This window comes from Anomaloglossus baeobatrachus, chromosome 9 (assembly GCF_048569485.1).
Source record: "Anomaloglossus baeobatrachus isolate aAnoBae1 chromosome 9, aAnoBae1.hap1, whole genome shotgun sequence".
Taxonomy (NCBI): domain Eukaryota; kingdom Metazoa; phylum Chordata; class Amphibia; order Anura; family Aromobatidae; genus Anomaloglossus; species Anomaloglossus baeobatrachus.
Genome location: NC_134361.1, coordinates 85362840 through 85388515, shown reverse-complemented (window position 1 = coordinate 85388515; position 25676 = coordinate 85362840). Strand labels below are relative to the sequence as shown.

The window sequence follows — 25676 nt, the reverse complement described above, 5'->3', positions numbered from 1 at the left end:
CTCACCAGTTTTAGTGCCAAAGCAAGAAGGAGGAAAGCCAATAACTGGTTTAAACAAATTCACACCGAAGTAACATCGGAGAACTGAAAACCATTCAACATGAACAACATGTGGACCCGAAAAACCAACCCAAAAATCCCGAAGGACAACAGGGCGGGTGCTGGGTCTCCCAATAGGAGCTAGAAGAAAAGGAATTTACGGTAAGTAACAAAATTCCCTTCTTCTTCGGCGCTCCATTGGAAGACCCAGACGATTGGGACGTCCAAAAGCTGTCCCTGGGTGGGTAAAGAATACCTCATGTTAGAGCTGCGAAGACAGCCCTCCCCTACGGGGAGGCAACTGCCGCCTGCAGGACTCTTCTACCTAGGCTGGCGTCCGCCGAAGCATAGGTATGCACCTGATAATGTTTGGTGAAAGTGTGTAGACTCGACCAGGTAGCTGCCTGGCACACCTGTTGAGCCGTAGCCTGGTGTCGCAATGCCCAGGACGCACCCACGGCTCTGGTAGAATGGGCCTTCAGCCCTGATGGAACCGGAAGCCCAGCAGAACGGTAGGCTTCAAGAATTGGTTCTCTGATCCATCGAGCCAGGGTGGCTTTGGAAGCCTGCGACCCTTTGCGCTTACCAGCGACCAGGACAAAGAGTGCATCCGAGCGGCGCATGGGTGCCGTGCGGGAAATGTAGATTCTGAGTGCTCTCACCAGATCTAACAAATGCAAATCCTTTTCATACCGATGAACTGGGTACGGATAAAAGGAAGGCAAGGAGATATCCTGATTAAGATGAAAAGAGGATACCACCCTAGGGAGAAACTCCTGAATGGGGCGCAGCACTACCTTGTCCTGGTGGAACACCAGGAAGGGAGCTTTGGATGACAGCGCTGCTAGCTCAGACACTCTCCGAAGAGAAGTGATCGCTACCAGAAAGGCCACTTTCTGTGATAGTCGTGAAAGGGAAACCTCCTTCAGAGGTTCGAAGGGCGGCTTCTGGAGAGCAACTAGTACTCTGTTTAGAGCCCATGGATCTAATGGCCGCCTGTACGGAGGGACGATATGACAAACGCCCTGCAGGAACGTACGCACTTTAGACAATGGTGCTAGACGCTTCTGAACAAACACGGATAGTGCTGAGACTTGTCCCTTAAGGGAGCCTGGCGACAAGCCCTTTTCCAACCCGGCTTGCAGGAAGGAAAGAAGATTAGGTAACTGGAATGGCCAGGGGGATACTCCTTGTGCAGAGCACCAGGATAAGAAAATCTTCCACGTTCTATGGTAGATCTTAGCAGACGTGGACTTCCTAGCCTGTCTCATGGTGGCCACAACCCCTTGGGATAATCCGGAAGACGCTAGGATCCAGGATTCAATGGCCACACAGTCAGGTTCAGGGCCGCAGAATTCCGATGGAAAAACGGCCCTTGGGACAGTAAGTCTGGTCGGTCTGGTAGTGCCCACGGTTTGCCGACCGTGAGATGCCACAGATCCGGATACCACGCCCTCCTCGGCCAGTCTGGGGCGACGAGTATGACGCGGCTGCAATCGGACCTGAGCTTGCGTAGCACTCTGGGTAAGAGTGCCAGAGGTGGAAACACATAAGGGAGCCGGAACTGCGACCAATCTTGTACTAGGGCGTCTGCCGCTAGAGCTCTTTGATCGCGAGACCGCACCATGAAGGCCGGAACTTTGTTGTTGTGCCGAGACGCCATTAGATCGACGTCCGGCCCCCCCCAGCGGCGACAGATTTCCTGAAACACGTCCGGGTGAAGGGACCATTCCCCTGCGTCCATGCCCTGGCGACTGAGGAAGTCTGCTTCCGAGTTTTCTACGCCCGGGATGTGAACTGCGGATATGGTGGATGCTCTGTCCTCCACCCACATCAGAATCCGCCGGACTTCCTGGAAGGCTTGCCGACTGCATGTCCCTCCTTGGTGGTTGATGTATGCCACCGCTGTGGAGTTGTCCGACTGGACTCGGATCTGCCTTCCTTCCAGCCACTGCTGAAAGGCTAGGAGGGCAAGATATACTGCCCTGATTTCCAGAACATTGAGCTGAAGGGTGGACTCCTGGTGAGTCCACGTCCCCTGAGCCCTGTGGTGGAGAAAAAACTGCTCCCCACCCTGACAGACTCGCATCTGTCGTGACCACTGCCCAGGATGGGATTAGGAAGGATCTTCCCTGAGACAAAGAGGTGGGAAGAAGCCACCATTGCAGAGAGTCCTTGGCCGCCTGCGAAAGGGAGACTTTCCTGTCTAGGGACGTTGACTTCCCGTCCCATTGGCGGAGAATGTCCCATTGAAGTGGGCGCAGATGAAACTGCGCAAAGGGAACTGCCTCCATGGCTGCCACCATCTTCCCTAGGAAGTGCATGAGGCGCCTTAAGGGGTGCGACTGGCCTTGAAGGAGAGACTGCACCCCTGTCTGTAGTGAACGCTGCTTGTTCAGCGGAAGCTTCACTATCGCTGATAGAGTATGAAACTCCATGCCAAGATACGTTAGTGATTGCGTCGGTGACAGATTTGACTTTGCAAAATTGATGATCTACCCGAAAGTCTGGAGAGTCTCCAGCGTAACATTCAGGCTGAGTTGGCATGCCTCGAGAGAGGGTGCCTTGAAAAGTAGATCCTCCAAGTAAGGGATCACCGAGTGTCCCTGAGAGTGCAAGACTGCTACCACTGCCGCCATGACCTTGGTGAAAACCCGTGGGGCTGTCGCCAGACCGAAGGGCAGGGCTACGAACTGAAGATGCTCGTCTTCAATAACGAAACGCAGCAAACGCTGGTGCTCTGGAGCAATCGGCACGTGGAGATACGCATCCTGATGTCTATTGATTCTAGGAAAATTCCTTGAGACCTTGAGGCAATGACGGAGCGGAGGGTTTCATCCGGAACCGCCTGGCCTCCACGTGCTTGTTGAGCAGGTTTAGGCCCAGAACGGAAAGGAAAAAGTCATCCTTTTTTGGCAGCACAACTAGATTGGAGTAAAACCGTGTCTTGTTCCTGAAGAGGAACAGGGATTACCCTCCTCCTGCCTGCAGAAGAGCATCGGCTCGGTGGGGAGGTTTTGAAGAATCGAGTCGGAGGACGAGAACAGAACTCTGTCCTGTGCACGTGAGCACAATGTCCCTCACCCACCGGTCTGTGACCTGTGGCAGCTAAATGTCGCCAAAGGCGGGAGAGTCTGCCATCAACCGCGGATGCGGAGAGAGAGAGAGCTGAGAGTCATGAGGAGACCGCCTTGGTAGCGGTTCCTCCAGCTGCCTTCCTTGGGCGTGATTGAGCCCGGCCGGAATCTGAGCCCCTCTGAGGCTTTTTTGCCCTTTTGGACGAGGACAATTGGGACCTGCCCGAGCTTGGGAAGGACCGAAACCTCGACTATCCTTCCAGGACAGCATTAATAGGGTAAGTCGCAATGCAGACATTGCGAGGTTACGGACGCCCCTGCGACACAGATGTACATGTGCCCAAGACCAGCTGCGCAAGAACAGCTGAAAAGCTTAGGGTGCCCATACGGCTGTGAATGCCGGAGCAACCGACACGACGATAGCCTCATAGACAGAATTCAACCAGAGTCCATGTGTCTGTCAATGGCATCTTTAAGTGAAGTCCCATCTCCACTGCAACTATGGCTCTAGCCGGAAGCCTGGAGATTGGAGAATCCATCTTTGGACTCCTTCGCACAAAGCTTGAAAACTGGTGAGCCAGTGATCCCACTGGGGGTGTATAGCCAGAAGGGGAGGGGCCTTACACTTTTTAGTGTAATGCTTTGTGTGGCCTCCGGAGGCAGTAGCTATACACCCAATCGTCTGGGTCTCCCAATGGAGCGCCGAAGAAATAAGTCATGTGCCAATCCTTTATATTGACCACACATGTATTTATACATATAAATGAGATCTCCTCTGAGACGTCTTTTTTCTAAGCTAAACATATCTAACTTTTTCAACCTGTCATCATATGGGAGGCCTTCCATTCCTTGTAGTAGTCTAGTTAACGGTCTTTGAACTGACTAACTTCTGAATGTCCTTTTTAAAATGTGGAGCCCAAAACTGGACCCCATATTCCAGATATGGCCTTACAAGTGATTTATAGAGGGGTAACAATACATTGGGATCATGGGATCTAATATCTTTATACACCCTAAAATCTTGTTTGCTTTAGCAGCTGCTGCCTGACATTGAGTGCTGCTGCTCAGCTTATTTGTAATAAGAATACCCAATCCTTCTGTTCTGTAGTCCCAAGTTTACGTCCATTTAATGTATACGCAGTTATAGGATTACGCCGTCCTAGGTGCATTACTTTACATTTATCAACATTAAATCTCACTTGCCAAGTATCTGCCCTTTCTGACATCTTATCCAGATCTTTTTGTAATATTGTACTATCAAGGTCAGTTTTTAATATTCTACATAGTGTGGTGTCATCAGCAAAGACTGACACTTTACTATCAATCCCATCCACAAGGTCATTAATAAAGATCTTATCGGGGTGGGGGGGGGGGGGTGTCTTCTCTCTCCTTTCTCGAGGGAGTGTCCGCTGGCTATAATGAAGTGTCCTGCAGGATTCTTTAACTTTTTTACCGCTGCACGGACACTTCATTATTGAACTGCGACTAGGTCTTATTTTCAGGGGATGTCTTATATTTAAGCCTTCCTGAAAACTCCTGCTAGGTCTTATTTTCAGGGAAACACGGTAGATGCTTCTGCAGTCTGAGAAGAGGTGGCGTGACCTCACAGAGGCTCCGTGCTGTATCAGTCTCCTGATGTTTCCACAGTCTGAGAAATGGGAGCACGACCGCCTACGCCTCCTGTTCTCTGCATAGAAGCAGATAGAGAGACTGATACAAAATGGAGCTTCTGGGACATCACACCCCATGTTCTTGAACTGCTGAATTCGCTATTACAAGGAACTGACTGATGCAGAATGGAGCTGCACAATGATGTGTGACGTAATTCATAATCTGAATAAGTCTAGTATTACAGTAGGGGTTTTTGTTAAGTCACAGCAGCTTTTGTTGCAGTGTTTTGAACCAAAATTATATACAAGTCTTGTCTAGGTTTTCCCACCCTGTGATATCCAAGATATATCTTAGGAGTCCTTCACACATCCCCGTTTCTGGTATGTGTGACGTTTGTTTTCACACGTAATGGAAACATGGACACAAGTAGACCCATTAAAATTAATAGGTATGCGCACACCTCCGTGTTTTGACATGGACCACACGGCAACATGTCCATCTTTCTGCGGCAGCACGGGTGTCACACATCCCGCACACTGATGTTATCTATGTGACGCGTACCAGAGAAAACACGCGTCTTTGAAATAAAATGATTTTCTATGTGCTGCTGTCACTTGCTTCTAGGCCCGCTCATTATGCTCATGAATATTAACACATTGACACAATACGCACCAACACCACGGCCATGCAAAACGTGCGTTTTGAGCGGACGTGTGAAAGAGGCCTTACTGAAGATATTTTTCCCCCCCAATACTGATGTAAAAAGTACCACTCTTATTTTCATCACATCGTGTGAAACCACTAAGTGCCACCAAATACTATCAGAGCGCTTGTGTGTCTTCCTAATAGCTGTGGGGCCAACAATCCATGGTTAGGATAGAGGGCTATGGGCGATTTATACTTTCTTTTGCGACTGTTTGCACTTTTGTTTCAGCCCCTCACTTTTCTAAAAAGGTGAGTAGGTTCAGTAAAAAGAAAAAAAAAAAAAAATAAAAAAAAGACATTGTCATCAGGAGCACCAGAAAACTGGCACACATAGCATCAGAAATGCACACTAGCTCATAGCTGCAGAATTTTTCTTCTGGGGCAAGAATAGCACAGGGAAGCTTCACAATTATTAGAGCCTCTGGATGCATTTTGTACCCCTAATCTAAGAGGCCTTATTTTCAAGAAACGTATACGACACATAAGTCAGAACAAATTTCTACCACTGATCTTTTTTGACTTTAGTAGTAAAAAAAACACACAAAAAACAAAAAAAAAAAAAAAAAACACACAACGTATAAGGCACTGAAAAAAGCAAGAGCAAATGAAAAATAAAAATTACAGTGGATTTAATGTTTCTTGAAAAATAAGCTCTAAAGAAGCAACACTGTAGTAATATCACAGCATACCACAAAAAGTAAAAACTATACAGTCACTAATACTCTACACAAAAAAAAAATAAAAATAATGCAAAACCAACCTTTTTGAGCGAGGTGTTCCTTGGAACTTCGCCTTTTCTGAGGAACTTCCCTGTAAACATTAAGAATTGAGATTTGAAAGTGAACTTAAGTCAGTCAAACTCATTCCAGTGTAGGAGAGATCGAGGTCTACAGGTAAGCCATCAGTTATATCTGTATGCTGTATGGTCATGGTCAGCTTTAGATCCTAGCAGTGTTTGTAGATTTATACAGTGCCCTGCGAAAGTATTCGGCCCCCTTGAATTTTTCAATTTTTTTTCCACATTTCAAGCTTCAAACATAAAGATAACAATTTAAAATTTTATGGTGAAGATTCAACAAGTGGGACACAATTGTGAAGGTGAACGATATTTATTGCTTTTTTTAAATTTTTGTAAAAAATTAACTGAAAATTGGGGCGTGCAATATTATTTGGCCCCTTCCCATTAATACTTTGTAGCGCCACCTTTTGCTGCGATTACAGCTGCAGTCGCTTGGGCTATGTGTCTATCACTTTTGAACATTGAGAGACTGAAATTCTCGCCCATTCTTCCTTTGCAAACAGCTGGAGCTGAGTGAGGTTGGATGGAGAGCGTTTGTGAACAGCAGTTTTCAGCTCTTTCCAGATTCTCAATTGGGTTCAGGTCTGGACTGTGATTTGGCCATTCTAACACCTGGATACGTTTATTTGTGAACCATTCCATTGTAGATTTTGCTTTGTTTGGGATCATTGTCTTGTTGGAAGACAAATCTCCGTCCCAGTCTCAGGTCTTTTGCAGACTCCAACAGGTTTTCTTCAAGAATTGTCCTGTATTTGGCTCCATCCATCTTCCCATCAATGTTAACCATCTTCCCTGTCCCTGCTGAAGAAAATCAGGCCCAAACTATGATGCTGCATCCACCATGTTTGACAGTGGGGATGGTGTGTTCAGGAGGGTGATGAGCTGTGTTGCTTTTAAGCCAAACGAAGGGAATTTTTTTTACTTACCGTAAATTCCTTTTCTTCTAGCTCCAATTGGGAGACCCAGACAATTGGGTGTATAGCTTCTGCCTCCGGAGGCCACACAAAGTATTACACTAAAAAGTGTAAAGCCCCTCCCCTTCTGCCTATACACCCCCTGTGCATCACGGGCTCCTCAGTTTTGGTGCAAAAGCAGTAAGGAGGAACTTATAAATTGGTTTAAAGTAAATTCAATCCGAAGGAAATTCGGAAAACTGAAAACCATTTAACATGAACAACATGTGTACACAAAAAAACAATAGCCCGAAGGGAACAGGGGCGGGTGCTGGGTCTCCCAATTGGAGCTAGAAGAAAAGGAATTTACGGTAAGTAAACAAAATTCCCTTCTTTGTCGCTCCATTGGGAGACCCAGACAATTGGGACGTCCAAAAGCAGTCCCTGGGTGGGTAAAAGAATACCTCGTAATAGAGCCGTAAAACGGCCCCTTCCTACAGGTGGGCAACCGCCGCCTGAAGGACTCGCCTACCTAGGCTGGCATCTGCCGAAGCATAGGTATGCACCTGATAGTGTTTCGTGAAAGTGTGCAGGCTCGACCAGGTAGCCGCCTGACACACCTGCTGAGCCGTAGCCTGGTGCCGCAAAGCCTAGGACGCACCCACGGCTCTGGCGCAGAACCACCTTGTCCTGATGAAACACCAGGAAAGGAGCTTTGCATGACAGCGCTGCTAGCTCAGACACTCTCCGAAGTGATGTGACTGCTACTAGGAAGACCACTTTCTGCGAAAGGCGAGAAAGAGAAATATCCTTCATAGGCTCGAAAGGTGGCTTCTGAAGAGCCATCAGAACCCTGTTCAGATCCCAGGGTTCTAACGGACGCTTGTAAGGAGGGACTATGTGACAAACCCCCTGCAGGAACGTGCGTACCTGAGGAAGCCTGGCTAGGCGCTTCTGAAAAAACACAGAGAGCGCAGAGACTTGTCCCTTAAGGGAGCCGAGCGACAAACCCTTTTCCAATCCGGATTGAAGGAAAGAAAGAAAAGTGGGCAAGGCAAATGGCCAGGGAGTAAAACCCTGATCAGAGCACCAGGATAAGAATATCCTCCACGTCCTGTGGTAGATCTTGGCGGACGTTGTTTTCCTGGCTTGTCTCATAGTGGCAATGACCTCTTGAGATAACCCTGAAGACGCTAGGATCCAGGACTCAATGGCCACACAGTCAGGTTGAGGGCCGCAGAATTCAGGTGGAAAAACAACCCTTGAGACAGCAAGTCTGGTCGGTCTGGTAGTGCCCACGGTTGACCCACCGTGAGATGCCACAGATCCGGGTACCACGACCTCCTCGGCCAGTCTGGAGCGACGAGAATGGCGCGGCGGCAGTCGGACCTGATCTTGCGTAACACTCTGGGAAGCAGTGCCAGAGGAGGAAACACATAAGGCAGTTGAAACTGTGACCAATCCTGAACTAAGGCATCTGCCGCCAGAGCTCTGTGATCGTGAGACCGTGCCATGAATGCCGGGACCTTGTTGTTGTGCCGGGACGCCATTAGGTCGACATCCGGCATCCCCCAGCGGCAACAGATCTCCTGAAACACGTCCGGGTGAAGGGACCATTCCCCTGCGTCCATGCCCTGGCGACTGAGAAAGTCTGCTTCCCAGTTTTCTACGCCCGGGATGTGAACTGCGGATATGGTAGAGGCTGTGGATTTTCCCTTCGACAATGAATTGGGAAGAAGCCACCACCGAAGGGAGGCTTTGGCTGACTGAGAAAGGGAGACGTTCCTGTCGAGGGACGTCGACTTCCTGTCCCATTTGCGGAGAATGTCCCATTGAAGAGGACGCAGATGAAACTGCGCAAAAGGAACTGCCTCCATTGCTGCCACCATCTTCCCTAGGAAGTGCATGAGGCGCCTCAAGGAGTGTGACTGACCTTGAAGGAGAGATTGCACCCCTGTCTGTAGTGAACGCTGTTTGTCCAGCGGAAGCTTCACTATCGCTGGGAGAGTATGAAACTCCATGCCTAGATATGTCAATGATTGGGCCGGTGTCAGATTTGACTTTGGGAAATTGATGATCCACCCGAATCTCTGGAGAGTCTCCAGAGCAACGTTCAGGCTGTGTTGGCATGCCACTCGAGAAGGGGCCTTGACAAGCAGATCGTCTAAGTAAGGGATCACCGAGTGACCCTGAGTGTGAAGGACTGCGACCACTGTTGCCATGACCTTGGTGAAGACCCGTGGGGCTGTCGCCAGGCCGAAAGGCAGTGCCACGAACTGAAGGTGTTCGTCCCCTATGGCGAAGCGCAGGAAGCGCTGATGCTCTGGTGCAATCGGTACGTGGAGATAAGCATCCTTGATATCGATTGATGCTAGGAAATCTCCTTGGGACATTGAGGCGATGACGGAGCGGAGCGATTCCATCCGGAACCGCCTGGTTTTTACATGTTTGTTGAGCAGTTTTAGGTCCAGAACAGGACGGAAAGAACCATCCTTTTTTGGCACCACAAACAAGTTGGAGTAAAAACCTTGACCTTGTTGCTGACGGGGAACAGGGATCACCACTCCTTCTGCCTTCAGAGTGCACACCGCCTGCAGAAGAGCATCGGCTCGCTCGGGAGGCGGGGATGTTCTGAAGAATCGAGTCAGAGGACGAGAGCGGAACTCTATCCTGTAACCGTGAGACAGAACGTCTCTAACTTAGACCGCCATGAATCGGAGTTCTTCTGATCCTTCTGCGGCCTGTTGGACGAGGAGAATTGAGACCTGCCCGCGGGCCGAAAGGACCGAAACCTCGATTGTACCTTCCGGTGTTGAGGTCTGTTTGGTTTGGACTGGGGTAAGGATGAGTCCTTTCCCTTGGATTGTTTAATGATTTCATCCAATCGCTCACCAAACAGGCGGTCGCCAGAAAATGGCAAACCGGTTAAGAACTTTTTGGAAGCAGAGTCTGCCTTCCATTCACGTAGCCACATGGCCCTGCGAACTGCCACCGAATTGGCGGATGCTACTGCCGTACGGTTCGCAGAGTCCAGGACAGCATTAATGGCGTAGGACGCAAACGCCGACGCCTGAGAGGTTAATTACACCACCTGCGGAGCAGAGGCACGTGTGACTGCATTAATCTGCGCGTGACAAGCTGAGATAGCTTGGAGTGCCCATACGGCTGCGAATGCTGGAGCAAAAGACGCGCCGATAGCTTCATAGATGGATTTTAACCAGAGCTCCATCTGTCTGTCAGTGGCATCTTTGAGAGAAGCCCCATCTTCCACTGCAACTATGGATCTAGCCGCCAGTCTGGAGACTAGAGGATCCACCTTGGGACACTGAGCCCAGCCCTTGACAACGTCAGGGGGAAAGGGATAACGTGTGTCCTTAAGACGCTTAGAAAAGCGCTTATCTGGACAAGCTCGGTGCTTCTGGACTGCCTCTCTGAAGTCGGAGTGATCCAGAAACGTACTCATTGTACGCTTGGGAAACCTAAAACGGAATTTCTCCTGCTGAGAGGCTGACTCCTCAATTGGAGGAGCAGGGGGAGAAAGATCCAACACCTGATTGATGGACGCTATAAGGTCCTTCACTATGGCGTCCCCTTCAGGTGTATCTAGGTTGAGAGCAGCCTCAGGATCAGAATCCTGATCAGCCACCTCCGCTTCATCCTCTAGAGAGTCCTCCTGCTGAGACCCTGAGTAGTGTGATGAGGTCGAGGGGGGCTCCCAGCGAGCCCGCTTAGGCGGTCTGGGACTGCGGTCCGTGTCAGAGACCTCACCCTGGGACCTATGAGTCACCCCAGGAGCACTTTGCTGCTCCAACTGAGGGGGGCCTGGGGTCAATGAGTCAACAGTGCCCGGGGCCTGTGTTACCGGTCTGGACTGCAAGGCCTCTAGAATCTTAGCAGACCATTTATCCATACTCTCAGCAAGTTTGTCAGCGAATACTGCAAACTCCGTCCCTGTCACCTGGACAGGGGTAGCAGGTGGTTCCACTTGGGCCACCAGTGGCAGAGGCTCCGGCTGAGTAAGTGCCACAGGGGCCGAGCATTGCACACAATGAGGGTAGGTGGAACCTGCCGGTAGCATAGCCGCACATGAGGTACAGGTTGCAAAGTAAGCCTGTGCCTTGGCACCCTTGCTTTTTGCGGACGACATGCTGTTGTCCTCTGAGTACAAACCAGGAGGGTATATAGCCAAAAACCAACAGTGCGACCTTACAGAGTAAATGTATAGCATATAAGCCTATATATATATATATATATATATATATATATATATATATATATATATATATATATATATATATATATATATATATATATATATATATATATATATATATATATATATATATATATATATATATATACACACACATATACACTGCAGCGCCCAGGGGGGCCAGCACCTAACAGGTGCGGCTTACCGACCGCTCAAAGCGGTTGTGTGACCACCAGATCCCTGCCTGGGCCTCCCAGAGCCGTGTTGTCTCTCCTCTCCAGCGTCAGAGGTGCTGACAGGAATGGCTGTCGGCGTTCTGTGAGGAGGAGGAGGCCGTGGGCGTGCCCTAGAAAGTGCGGGAATCTGGTGCCCCACTGTGCTGAGTGAGGGGGGAGGAGGATACAAAGTATGCTCCAGCCCTCAGCGCTGACGTCCAGTGCAGCGTCCCTCCCTTCCCCTGACTGGCAGGCCCGGGGGTGGGAGTATGCGGTACTAGGCCGCAGAAGCCAGGGACTAAAGTTACAAGCGCGGCCGGCAAACAAGCGCAGTCAGCGCGGTAGTCCCGGCGCACTAACACACCCAGCAGTGCTGCAGCGTGTATGACACAAGCGCTCCATGCGGCGTCCCCACGGGGACACAGAGTACCTCACAGTAGCAGGGCCTTGTCCCTGACGATACCCGGCTCCTGTCCAGCAGATTCCTCAGGGGCTGCGGAGGGAGCACGGTCCCAGTGCCTGGAGACCGATTAGGATCCCACTTCACCCAGAGCCCTTAAGGGATGGGGAAGGAAAACAGCATGTGGCTCCTGCCTATATACCCGCAATGGGTACCTCAACAACACCGCCGACCAGAGTGGGGTGAGAAGGGAGCATGCTGGGGGCCCTGTTATGGGCCCTCTTTTCTTCCATCCGACCTAGTCAGCAGCTGCTGCTGACTAAAATGTGGAGCTATGCGTGGATGTGTGCCTCCTTCGCACAAAGCATAAAAACTGAGGAGCCCGTGATGCACGGAGGGTGTATAGGCAGAAGGGGAGGGGCTTTACACTTTTAAGTGTAATACTTTGTGTGGCCTCCGGAGGCAGAAGCTATACACCCAATTGTCTGGGTCTCCCAATGGAGCGACAAAGAAATATTGTTTGGCATTGTGCCCAGAAAGTTCGATTTTGGTTTCATCTGACCAGAGCACCTTCTTCCACATGTTTGGTGTGTCTCCCAGGTGGCTTGTGGCAAACTTCAAACAACACTTTTTATGGATGTCGTTGAGAAATGGCTTTCTTCTTGCCATTCTTCCATAAAGGCCAGATTTGTGCAGTGTACGACTGATTGTTGTCCTATGGACAGACTCTCCCACCTCAGCTGTAGATCTCTGCAGTTCATCCAGAGGGATCATGGGCCTCTTGGCTGCATCTCTGATCAGTCTTCTTGTTTGAGATGAAAGTTTGGATGGACAGCCGGGTCTTTATAGATTTGCAGTGGTATGATACTCCTTCCATTTCAATATGATTGCTTGCACAGTGCTTCTTGGGACGTTTAAAGTTTTGGAAATCTTTTTGCAACGAAATCCGGCTTTGAACTTCTCCACAACAGTATCACAGACCTGCCTGTTGTGTTCCTTGGTCTTCATGATGCTATCTGTGCTTTAAACAGAATACTGAGACTATCACAGAGCAGGTGCATTTATACGGAGACTTGATTACACACAGGTGGATTATATTTATCATCATCAGTCATTTAGGACAACATTGGATCATTCAGAGATCCTCAATGAACGTCTGGAGTGAGTTTGCTGCACTGAAAGTAAAGGGGACGAATAAAATTGCACGCCTTAATTTCAGTTTTTTATTTTTACAAAAAATTAAAATAAGCAATAAATATCGTTCATCTTCACAATTGTGTCCCACTTGTTGTTGATTCTTCACCATAAAATGTATTATTTTTATCTTTATTTTTGAAGCCTGAAATGTGGGAAAAGGTTGAAAAAATTCAAGCGGGCCGAATACTTTCGCAAGGCACTGTAACTAATAAATTTACTTTTTAAAAATGTAGGCAAATGGTTACAATAGCTTTCAAATGAAACCTGCAATTACTGGGGGAATTTACAACACTGAAAAAAGTAAATGGTAGAAAGTTCGTTTTGTACCTCCTCCATGTTCTCCATTGAATACAGCCTATGAGTGGACTTTAATTTTCCTAAAACGGTAAAGAAAAAAAAAAAAAAGGTATAACTTGTGTTATCGTACTTTGAAGTAACTTCTCAGAATAAGGTGTTAAGTATTTTCATGAGAAATAGCACTGCGCTGTTCCTGGTTATTACATTACTTGTTTCCTGAACTTTTAACCAATTTTCCCCTCAGTAAGCGCTCTCTCTAATTCGCAATCTGCCGGGAGCTGAAGGGAGGAGGCTTCATTTTTAGTATACAGACACAAGGTGTAGAATGATGGGCATTATACAATACTGATCAGTGTAGATATGAATCCAGCTCTGAATTGAGGTAAAATTTTAAAAGAAACTGTGGCACTTCTACAGATGGTGGTGCCCAAGTTGGATCCAAACCCATAATATGAAGTCAAAGATACTTGGCACTAAAATGGAGTGTGGATAAATTCACATTTCGCTCTCGCCATATTGGGGGACACAGGACCATGGGTGTATGCTGCAGTTACCAGGAGGTTGACACTAGGCAAACTAAGGGTAAATTCACACAGTGCGTTTTTCGCGGCGTTTTTGCGCAGTTTTCGGGTGCGTTTTTGCTCAGAAAACTGCATGACTTTGCTTCCCCAGCAAAGTCTGAGTTTTCATTTTTGCTGTCCGCACACAGCGTTTTTTATCAGCTGCGTTTTGTGGTGCCACAAAAACGCAGCATGTCAGTTATTTCCGCGTTTTTCAATGCGCTTTTCATCCATTGAGTGCAATGGGATGTTGAAAGACGCAATGAGAAACGCAAATAGGTGCGTTTTGGTGCGTTTCTAAGACCAAAAACGCAGCTATAAAACGCAGGAGGTGGGTAGTAAAGTGACATGTACAGGAAGAGGATTCCTTCTGTCAGTAAACACAGAAGCGTGAATCCTCCCGGTACCGTCACCGCCGCTTCCACCTCCAGTCCTGTGCATGTATGCTGCCGTGCGGCGTCATGTACGGGCAGGAGGTGGAAGCAGCTGCGAAAATAAAAGTGAACAGTAGAAAAAAAAAATGTCATACTCACCTGTCTGCAGGGTCCCGGTGCCATGCCCGCTCCCAACTCCTCCTCCCGGTACCGCCGCTCCGGGTGTGTGCAGTCTCCCCGGGTACGTATGCCTGCAGGATGCAGGACCTGGCGATGGATCACCTGATGCAGTCACCTGCCGCATCAGCTGATCGTAAGTCTCGGGGTGACGCCAGTATCCGGCCGGTTTAACCTATCAGCGGATGCGTCAGGAGACTTCATCCCTGATTACCGGCAGCTCCTGCAGCGATCGGACGGGATCAGACTCCGCTCCAGTAGCTGCCGGTAATCCGCACGAGTATTTTTTATTTTTTTTTTGCACCGATGCATCATCTGATTGTATAAAAGCCGTTTATACAATCAGCTGCTGTGTGATGTGATTCAGGCACTTGAACCTGACACATCATCTGATCGCTTTGCCTTCCAGCAAACCGATCAGATGATATTGGATCCGGATTGGACGGCGCGGGACCCTTGACCCAGGATTACTGCGGAGGGGGGGGGTTCTTTATTTCAATAAAGATGGAGTCACTAATTGTGTTGTGTTTTATTTCTAATAAAAATATTTTTCTGTGTGTTGTGTTTTTTTTTATCTTTACTAGAAAGTCATGGTGGCCATGCCTAATATTGGCGTGACACCATGAATTTCGGGCTTAGGGCCAGCTGATAATATACAGCTAGCCCTAACCCCATTATTACCCAGTGAGCCACCCGGCATCAGGGCAGCTGGAAGAGTTGGATACAGCGCCAGAAGATGGCGCTTCTATGAAAGCGCCATTTTCTGGGGTGGCTGCGGACTGCAATTCGCAGCGGGGGTGCCCAGAAAGCATGGGCACCCTGCACTGTGGATTCCAATCCCCAGCTGCCTAGTTGTACCCGGCTGGACACAAAAATTAGGCGAAGCTCACGTCATTTTTTTTTTTTTAATTATTTCATGAAATTCATGAAATAATTAAAAAAAAAAAAAAAAAGGGCTTCTCTATATTTTTGGTTCCCAGCCGGGTACAAATAGGCAGCTGGGGGTTGGGGGCAGCCCGTACCTGCCTTCTGTACCTGGCTAGCATACAAAAATATGGCGAAGCCCACGTCATTTTTTTTGTTTGGGGGGGGGCAAAGAAATTCTGCATACAGTCCTGGAAGGAGGATGCTGAGCCTTGTAGTTCGACAGCTGGTGTCTGCTCTCCCGCATACACTATTGGATGGAGGATGCTTGTAGGTCTGCTCCCCCTGACTCTCCCTCCAGCATACAGTCCTGGATGGAGCATGCTGAGCCTTGTAGTTCTGCAGCTGTCTGCTCTCCTGCATACACTAGTGGAGAATGAAGAACATATTGAAGAAGGAAATGACAGACCTTTTTTTGTTCACTGATAAAAAAACGCATAAGGGTATGTGCGCACGTTGCTTTTTACCTGCTTTTTACCTGCTTTTTTGCTGCTTTTTCTTCTGCGCTGTTTAATGCCAAAATGGATGTGTTCTTCTATTCAAGCAAAGTCTATGGGAATTTGGGTTTCTTGTTCACACTATGTTGTTCAAAATGCTGCCTTTTTGTAGCAGAACTTTGGTCAAAAACTCAGCTTTTCAAAGAAGCAACATGTCAATTGTTTTTGCCATTTGGGTTTTGCACTGCAAAGCTGAGTTTTTGACCAAAGTTCTGCCACAAAAAGGCAGCATTTTGAACAACGTAGTGTGAACAAGAAACCCAAATTCCCATAGACTTTGCTTGAATAGAAGAACACATCCATTTTGGCATTAAACAGCGCAGAAGAAAAAGCAGCAAAAAAGCAGGTAAAAAGCAGGTAAAAAGCAACGTGCGCACATACCCTAAAGACGCAGTGAGCAAAAGCGCAGCAAAAAACGCACCAAAATCGCGGCAAAAACGTGTGCTTTTTTTGACGCATTCTATTGACGCGGGTGCGTTTTTTTGCGTTTTTTGCAGCAAAAAACGCACAAAACCGCAGCGTAAAAAAAAAACGCAGTGTGTGAACCTAGCCTAAAGAAAAAAAGTTAGCTCCTCCTCCGCAGTGTACATCCTGTGACTGACCAGGAACTAAGCCAGATTTTTGCTTAGTGTCCTAGGAGGTGGACATGGGCCTGTTCTCAGGCCTTTTTGACTATTTTTTTTTTTCTCGGCCGCCTTATTAACCCCTCCTTCTGCTCTATTCTTCACAGATGGGCGACAGGGTGTCGCACACTCCTGCTCTCCCCCTATGCGAGAATAGGGGCACAGGGTGGCTTCGCCACCAGATTTCCCCTCTTCCTAAATGGCTGGACCATTTATGCTCTGCATCACCCTGGTGCCCAGAGCCCCACATATTTACGTCCGCCCAGGCTCCCCCTCGTCGCGCTGCTAGGCAAGCATCGCCGAGAGTGGCGACGTTCGGCAGTTCCAGGACCCAGATCAAGCCTGCCGTCCGCCTACTTGCTGCGTGGTGCAGCTGAGCCGAAGTCTGCGTCCCTCCAGGTTCTTACCTGGCCAGCGTGGCTTCCAACGGACCTCCTGGACGCAGGTAGGGAGCATCATCCTCTCCAGGCAGGTCCTGTTCAGCGTTGGAGCAGCGGGGGAGAGGGTCTTCCTGCTTCAGCGACTGCTGCGCTGCAGCATCGCACTGTCCCTGGAGCGTTTTCAGGCCAGGCACTAATTTAGCCCTGGCTTCAGCCTAGCGCAGCTGCTGGCCACGCCCCCTTGCTGTCGTCCTCGCGCAGGCGCTCTGTAGGCAGTCCCGCCCCCACAAGGTCGGGGCCGCTTCCTCTCTAACGCTGGGAATACAAGGCCATGCATACAGGCAAATATCCCGACCCCACTGTATCGCTCCTCACAGATCTGCAGGATAGTTGCGTGGGCTGTTTTTCCGCTCTGAAACCCTCAGGCTGCGGTTACGCCCACAACAGCAGCGACATCTTAGGGGAATCGCCTATTCTACTCAGGGGACACAGCCAGCAGCCTTCTGCTCCAGGGTCTGGAGAGGGTAAGCTCTCCTTCCTCAGGAGGCTTGGTGCTGCAGGCTCCAGCTATTTACTGCAATAATACAGAAGTGTAGCCCTTCTCCGCACTAGGAGACCTTAAAACTTCCATAGAAGTTAAGGGAAGCTAGCAGATTACGGCATCACTTTGCATTATGTAATTCAAGAGGATGGAAGACACAGGCTCCTCTTCTAGTGCGTTACTCAGCATGCACGTCCTGCAATCGGAATTTCTTCTCAGGCCAGTCATCCCCCGTGTCAGGACTGCGAGGCTCCAGTCGCGGTGGCATCCCAAGACACCCCCCGCCGCAGCGGATGAGGACTCTCGCGCTCCCCCGAGTGGGCTGCCTTCCTCTCACAATCGGTAGCTGACCTAACCAAAGTCTCCCAGTCTCTGGTTTCGGTCTTGCAGCACCTACCAGCTCTCAAACCTCCCCCTCAGGGATCCAGGACGACCCTGCTCCCCAGGCTACCTCGAAGAACCAGAACGACCCTGCACCCCAGGCTCAGGATAGGGTCCATACTAGGATTCAGAAGAAATCCTCTAAATAGGTCTATAAATGCAGCCCATCCACATGCCATGACGACTCAGTCAGATTGTGTGTCAGAGTCGGCCTACGATATGTCTCCAGAGTCGGACTCCGACCTGGAACTGGACACGGAGCAGGCTTCGAATATCCGAGAGATGGTCGACAACTTAGTCTCGGCTGTCCACCAGACTATTGGTAAAAGAAGAAGATCTGCCTGCTGCGGTTTCAAAGAAGGGAATTTTGTTTACTTACCGTAAATTACTTTTCTTCTAGCTCCAATTGGGAGACCCAGACAATTGGGTGTATAGCTACTGCCTCCGGAGGCCACACAAAGTATTACACTGAAAAGTGTAAAGCCCCTCCCCTTCTGCCTATACACCCCCCGTGGGATCACGGGCTCCTCAGTTTTAGTGCAAAAGCAAGAAGGAGGAAAGCCAATAACTGGTTTAAACAAATTCACTCCGAGGGAATATCGGAGAACTGAAACCATTGAACATGAACAACATGTGTACCCGAAAAAACCAAAAAACCCAAAGGAAACAGGGCGGGTGCTGGGTCTCCCAATTGGAGCTAGAAGAAAAGGAATTTACGGTAAGTAAACAAAATTCCCTTCTTCTTCGGCGCTCCATTGGGAGACCCAGACAATTGGGACGTCCAAAAGCAGTCCCTGGGTGGGTAAAATAATACCTCATGTTAGGGCCGTAAAACAGCCCTTTCCTACATGGAGGCAATCGCCGCCTGCAGGACTCGTCTACCTAGGCTGGCGTCCGCCGAAGCGTAGGTATGCACTTGATAATGCTTGGTGAAAGTGTGCAGACTCGACCAGGTAGCTGCCTGGCACACCTGCTGAGCTGTAGCCTGGTGCCGTAATGCCCAGGACGCACCCACGGCTCTGGTAGAATGGGCCTTCAGCCCTGAGGGAACCGGAAGCCCAGCAGAACGGTAGGCTTCAAGAATTGGTTCCTTGATCCACCAAGCCAGGGTGGACTTGGAAGCTTGCGACCCTTTACGCTGACCAGCGACAAGGACAAAGAGTGCATCCGAGCGGCGCAGAGGCGCCGTGCGGGAAATGTAGATTCTGAGTGCTCTCACCAGATCCAACAAATGCAAATCCTTTTCACATTGATGAACTGGATGAGGACACAAAGAAGGTAAGGAGATATCCTGATTGAGATGAAAGGGGGATACCACCTTAGGGAGAAACTCCGGAATCGGGCGCAGAACCACCTTGTCCTGGTGAAACACCAGGAAGGGAGATTTGCATGACAGCGCTGCTAGCTCGGACACTCTCCGAAGAGACGTGACCGCTACTAGAAAGGTCACTTTCTGCGAAAGGCGAGAAAGGGAAACATCCCTCATAGGCTCGAAAGGCGGCTTCTGGAGAGCAATTAGAACCCTGTTCAGATCCCAGGGCTCTAACGGCCGCTTGTAAGGAGGGACGATATGACAAACCCCTTGCAGGAACGTGCGTACCTGAGGAAGTCGTGCTAGGCGCTTCTGAAAAAATACAGATAGCGCTGAGACTTGTCCTTTAAGGGAGCCGAGCGACAAACCTTTTTCCAACCCGGATTGCAGGAAGGAAAGAAAAGTAGGCAATGCAAACGGCCAGGGAGAAACTCCCCGAGTAGAGCACCAAGATAAGAATATCTTCCACGTCCTGTGGTAGATCTTGGCGGACGTTGGTTTCCTAGCCTGTCTCATGGTGGTAATGACCTCTTGAGATAATCCTGAAGACGCTAGGATCCAGGACTCAATGGCCACACAGTCAGGTTCAGGGCCGCAGAATTCAGATGGAAAAACGGCCCTTGAGACAGCAAGTCTGGTCGGTCTGGTAGTGCCCACGGTTGACCCACCGTGAGATGCCACAGATCTGGGTACCACGACCTCCTTGGCCAGTCTGGAGCGACCAGGATGGCGCGGCGGCAGTCGGACCTGATCTTGCGTAGCACTCTGGGCAACAGTGCCAGAGGTGGAAACACATAAGGAAGCCGGAACTGCGACCAATCTTGAACTAAGGCGTCCGCCGCCAGAGCCCTTTGATCGTGAGACCGTGCCATGAAAGCCGGGACTTTGTTGTTGTGCCGGGACGCCATTAGGTCGACGTCCGGCATCCCCCAGCGGTGACAGATCTCCTGAAACACGTCCGGGTGAAGAGACCATTCCCCCGCGTCCATACCCTGGCGACTGAGGAAGTCTGCTTCCCAGTTTTCTACGCCCGGGATGTGAACTGCGGATATGGTGGATGCCGTGTCTTCCACCCACATCAGAATCCGCCGGACTTCCTGGAAGGCTTGCCGACTGCGTGTTCCTCCTTGGTGGTTGATGTATGCCACCGCTGTGGAGTTGTCCGACTGTATTCGGATCTGCTTGCCTTCCAGCCACTGTTGGAAGGCTTGTAGGGCCAGATACACTGCCCTGATTTCCAGAACATTGATCTGAAGGGTGGACTCCTGCTGAGTCCACGTACCTTGAGCCCTGTGGTGGAGAAAAACTGCTCCCCACCCTGACAGACTCGCGTCCGTTGTGACCACCGCCCAGGATGGGGGTAGGAAAGACTTTCCTATTGACAATGAGGTGGGAAGAAGCCACCACTGAAGAGAATCCTTGGCCGCCTGAGAAAGGGAGACGTTCCTGTCTAGGGACGTCGACTTCCCGTCCCATTGGCGGAGAATGTCCCATTGTAGTGGACGCAGATGAAACTGCGCGAAAGGGACTGCCTCCATTGCTGCTACCATCTTCCCCAAGAAGTGCATGAGGCGTCTCAAGGGGTGCGACTGGCCCTGAAGGAGAGATTGCACCCCTGTCTGTAGTGAACGCTGTTTGTCCAGCGGAAGCATCACTATCGCTGAGCGAGTATGAAACTCCATGCCAAGATATGTTATCGATTGGGTCGGGGTCAGATTTGACTTTGAAAAGTTGATGATCCACCCGAAACTCTGGAGAGTCTCCAGCGCAACGTTCAGGCTGTGTTGGCATGCCTCTTGAGAGGGTGCCTTGACAAGTAGATCGTCCAAGTAAGGGATCACAGAGTGACCCTGAGAGTGCAGGACTGCTACTACTGCTGCCATGACTTTGGTGAAAACCCGTGGGGCTGTCGCCAGACCGAAAGGCAGGGCTACAAACTGAAGGTGTTCGTCTCCTATAACGAAGCGTAGAAAACGCTGGTGCTCTGGAGCAATCGGCACGTGGAGATAAGCATCTTTGATGTCTATTGATGCTAGGAAATCTCCTTGAGACATTGAGGCGATGACGGAGCGGAGGGATTCCATCCGGAACCGCCTGGTTTTCACATGCTTGTTGAGCAGTTTTAGGTCCAGAACAGGACGGAAAGACCCGTCCTTTTTTGGCACCACAAACAAATTGGAGTAAAAACCGTGACCTTGCTCCTGAAGAGGAACAGGGATCACCACTCCTTCTGCCTTTAGAGAGCACACCGCCTGCAGAAGAGCATCGGCTCGGTCGGGAGGCGGAGAAGTTCTGAAGAATCGAGTTGGAGGACGAGAACTGAACTCTATCCTGTACCCGTGAGACAGAATGTCTCTCACCCAACGGTCTTTGACCTGTGGCAGCCAAATGTCGCCAAAGCGGGAGAGCCTGCCACCGACCGAGGATGCGGAGGGAGGAGGCCGAAAGTCATGAGGAAGCCGCCTTGGTAGCGGTTCCTCTGGCTGCTTTCTTTGGGCGTGACTGAGCCCGCCAAGAATCTGAGCTCCTCTGATCCTTTTGAGTCCTTTTGGACGAGGAGAATTGGGACCTGCCCGAGCCTCGAAAGGACCGAAACCTCGACTGTCCCTTCCTCTGTTGGGGTTTGTTTGGTCTGGGCTGAGGTAAGGAAGAATCCTTACCCTTGGACTGTTTAATGATTTCATCCAATCTCTCACCAAACAGTCTGTCCCCAGAAAATGGCAAACTGGTTAAGCACTTCTTGGAAGCAGAATCTGCCTTCCATTCCCTTAACCACAAGGCTCTGCGTAAAACCACGGAGTTGGCGGACGCCACTGCCGTACGGCTCGTAGAGTCCAGGACAGCATTAATAGCGTAAGACGCAAATGCAGACATTTGAGAGGTTAAGGACGCTACTTGCGGAACAGATGTACGTGTGACAGTGTCAATCTGCGCAAGACCAGCTGAAATAGCTTGGAGTGCCCATACAGCTGCGAATGCTGGAGCAAACGACGCGCCGATAGCTTCATAGATGGATTTCAACCAGAGCTCCATCTGTCTGTCAGTGGCATCTTTAAGTGAAGCCCCATCTTCCACTGCAACTATGGATCTAGCCGCAAGCCTGGAGATTGGAGGATCCACCTTTGGACACTGGGTCCAGCTCTTGACCACGTCAGGGGGAAAGGGATAACGTGTATCCTTAAGACGTTTGGAGAAACGCTTATCTGGATAAGCGTGGTGTTTCTGAACTGCTTCTCTGAAGTCAGAGTGGTCTAGAAAAGTACTCAATTTACGCTTGGGATACCTGAAATGGAATTTCTCCTGCTGTGAAGCTGACTCCTCCACTGGAGGAGCTGGGGGAGAAATATCCAACCTTTTATTGATGGACGCTATGAGATCATTCACTATTGCGTCACCATCAGGTGTATCCAGATTGAGAGCGGTCTCAGTATCAGAATCCTGAGCAGCTACCTCTGCCTCATCATACAGAGAGTCCTCCTGCTGGGACCCTGACAAGTGTGATGAAGTCGAGGGTCGCTCCCAGCGAGCTCGCTTAGGCTGTCTGGGACTATCGTCCGTGTCAGAGCCTTCACCCTGGGATGCATGGGACCCCCCCGGAGCACGGATTTGTTCCAAATGAGGGGGGCCAGGGAGCTGAGTTACCGGTCTGGACTGCAAAGTCTCTAGGATTTTAGTCATAGTCACAGACAATTTATCAGCAAAAACTGCAAACTCCGTCCCTGTCACCTGGACAGTGTTCACAGGTGGTTCTCCTTGGGCCACCTCTAGCAGAGACCCCGGCTGAGCAAGTGCTACAGGGGCCGAACATTGCACACAATGGGGGTCAGTGGCACCTGCCGGTAGAACAGCCTCACATGCGGTACAAGCAGCATAGAAAGCCTGTGCCTTGGCCCCCTTGCTTTTTGCGGACGACATGCTGTTGTCTAGCAATCTAGGAGGGTATATAGCCAAGAATAGCGACCGTACAGTGCAATGTATAGCATACAAGCATAAAGTACAAATGAACACTTCGGCACTAGTGGGGTCAGCACCTCAGGTGCTGCTTACCGCCCGCTCAAAGCGGGTGTGTGGTCGCCAGAATCCCGTGTCTGGGTCTCCCAGAGCTTGTCTCCCCTCTCCAGCTCAGACTGCAAACAGGAATGGCTGCCGGCGTCCTGTGAAGAGGGGCGGGCCGTGGGCGTGCCCCAGACAAAGTGCGGGAAACTGGCGTCCCACTGTGCCCAGTGAGGGGGCTGGAGTATGCTAAGCAGACTCCAGCCCTCGGCGCTGACGTTCTGAGCAGCGTCCCGCCCCTCCCCTGACTGGCAGGCCTGGGGGCGGGAACGAAACGAAACTAGGCCGCAAAAGCCGGGGACTCGATTTATAAGCGCGGCCGTCGTATAAGCACGGCCAGCGCGGAAGTCCCCGGCGCACCACAAGTCCCAGCCGCGCCGCAGTGTAAAAAACCGCCAGCAGCGGCCGGCGCGGCAGTTCCTAATACATAAACTCACTCAGCAAAGCTGCAGTGAGTAATAGCACAAGCGCGCCGCGCTGTTGCCCCCGGCGCACTAACACACCCAGCAATGCTGGTGTGTGTGTGCGTGATTTGCACGGGGACACAGAGTACCTTAATGTAGCAGGGCCCTGTCCCTGACGATACTCAGCTCCATGTCCAGCCGATTCCAGGGGCTGTGGATGGAGCACGGCCTCAGTGCCTGGAGACCGATAGGATCCCACTTCACCCAGAGCCCTAAGGGGATGGGGAAGGAAAGCAGCATGTGGGCTCCAGCCTCCGTACCCGCAATGGGTACCTCAACCTTAACAAACACCGCCGACAAAAGTGGGGTGAGAAGGGAGCATGCTGGGGGCCCTAGTATGGGCCCTCTTTTCTTCCATCCGACATAGTCAGCAGCTGCTGCTGACTAAACAGTGGAGCTATGCGTGGATGTCTGACCTCCTTCGCACAAAGCATGAAAACTGAGGAGCCCGTGATCCCACGGGGGGTGTATAGGCAGAAGGGGAGGGGCTTTACACTTTTCAGTGTAATACTTTGTGTGGCCTCCGGAGGCAGTAGCTATACACCCAATTGTCTGGGTCTCCCAATGGAGCGCCGAAGAAAACTTTTTCTTTCAAAAAAACCTAAGCGAGCCTCGAGATATTTTTCTAATAATCCCAACTTTACTGCCATTCTGGTCAAGCACAGAGCTCACACAGAAAAACGATTTTCTGGCAAGCGACATCTCATCATTCTCTATCCGTTCCCTCCGGAACTAGTGAAGGATTGGGCAGAGTACCCTGCTGTCGACCCTCCGGATATCGACTGGCTAAGCACACAGTACTCTCCAATCCAGACAGTGCCTCTTTCAAAGAACCCACCAACCGCACCGTTAAAGCTCTGGCTTGGTCTATTTTTGAGGCGCTGGGTTCCTCCCTGTGCCCATCATTTGCCGCAGTGTGGGTTGCCAAGGCTCTTGGCACGTAGAGGCCTCCGTGCATAAGGTTTGCCTTCTGAGTTTGTTGAGCTGACCAACCAAATATCCATGGATGGCAAATACCTTATATACGCTTCGCTAGACTTGGCAAATTATGCCGCCATGGCAGCCAGCAATTCAGCGGTAATCCGTTGGATTCTCTGGTTTAAAGCCTGGAGTACAGATAGTGCATCTAAGAAATCCCTAACGGGGTTACCATTTCATGGGTTTCACCTTTTTGGCAAAATACTCGACACTCATTGCTGATGCAACAGGGGGTAAGAGCACCTCTCTACCACAACAGCGCCCAAAGCGCACACCTCGCAAGATATTTCCCTGGCGTTTTCAGTCCCTTCGGAACTTTACCTCTTAGCCACCCACAAAGTCTGAGCGATCCTCCCTGCGCAGCGAGCAAAAGCTTGGATCCTCTAACACAAACACGACCTGGCGCTCCCATCCTAGGCAGCCCTGATCCGGTGGTTCCCGTTCTCACCATAGCTCCTCAGCATGACGCCAGGCATCCCCCGACCACCGTAGGAGGTCAACTGCTCTTCTTCCAGGATGTCTGGCTTTCCTACATAGACACCGCCTGGGTGGTATCCACCGGTTACAAAATCGAGTTTACCTTTCCCCCTACGAGACGTTTCCTGCAATCACACATGTAATCACTAAGATCTATGGTTGCGTCATTGGAACCGGGAGAATTCCTGGCCTCCATCGATATACAAGACGACTACTTACACATTCCAATCTGCAAAGCTCACCAGAGGTTCCTTCGGTTCGCAATTGAAGAGGAGCACTTCCAATTTACAGCTCTCCCCTTTGGCCTAGCCACAGCTCCTAGAGTCTTTACCAAGGTCATGGCGGCAGTCATGACCGTGCTTCGTCCCAGAGGTATTGTAGTCATCCCGTATGGTGGACGACCTCCTCAAAAGGGACAGCCTTTTCTTGCCTGCTCAGAGTGTGCAAATCTGCTTAGACACTCTCGCGATTGGGCTGGCTCGTCAACCGC

The 25676-nt window shown here is 50.3% G+C and overlaps 1 protein-coding gene across 2 annotated transcripts in view; it reads right to left on the bottom strand.

Annotated features, from left to right (window-relative positions):
* ATRX (ATRX chromatin remodeler) overlaps positions 1 to 25676 on the bottom strand; it is a 355842-nt gene that overhangs the window by 272475 nt on the left and 57691 nt on the right. Inside the window, exons 4-5 of one of the 2 annotated variants that reach the window (XM_075323857.1) lie at positions 13476 to 13525; positions 6192 to 6241 (exon numbers count right to left, since the gene is read on the bottom strand). In XM_075323857.1, coding sequence (XP_075179972.1) covers positions 6192 to 6241; positions 13476 to 13525 — 100 coding nt within the window. The remainder of the gene's footprint in view (positions 1 to 6191; positions 6242 to 13475; positions 13526 to 25676) is intronic. The other variant, XM_075323858.1, reaches the window with a different exon arrangement.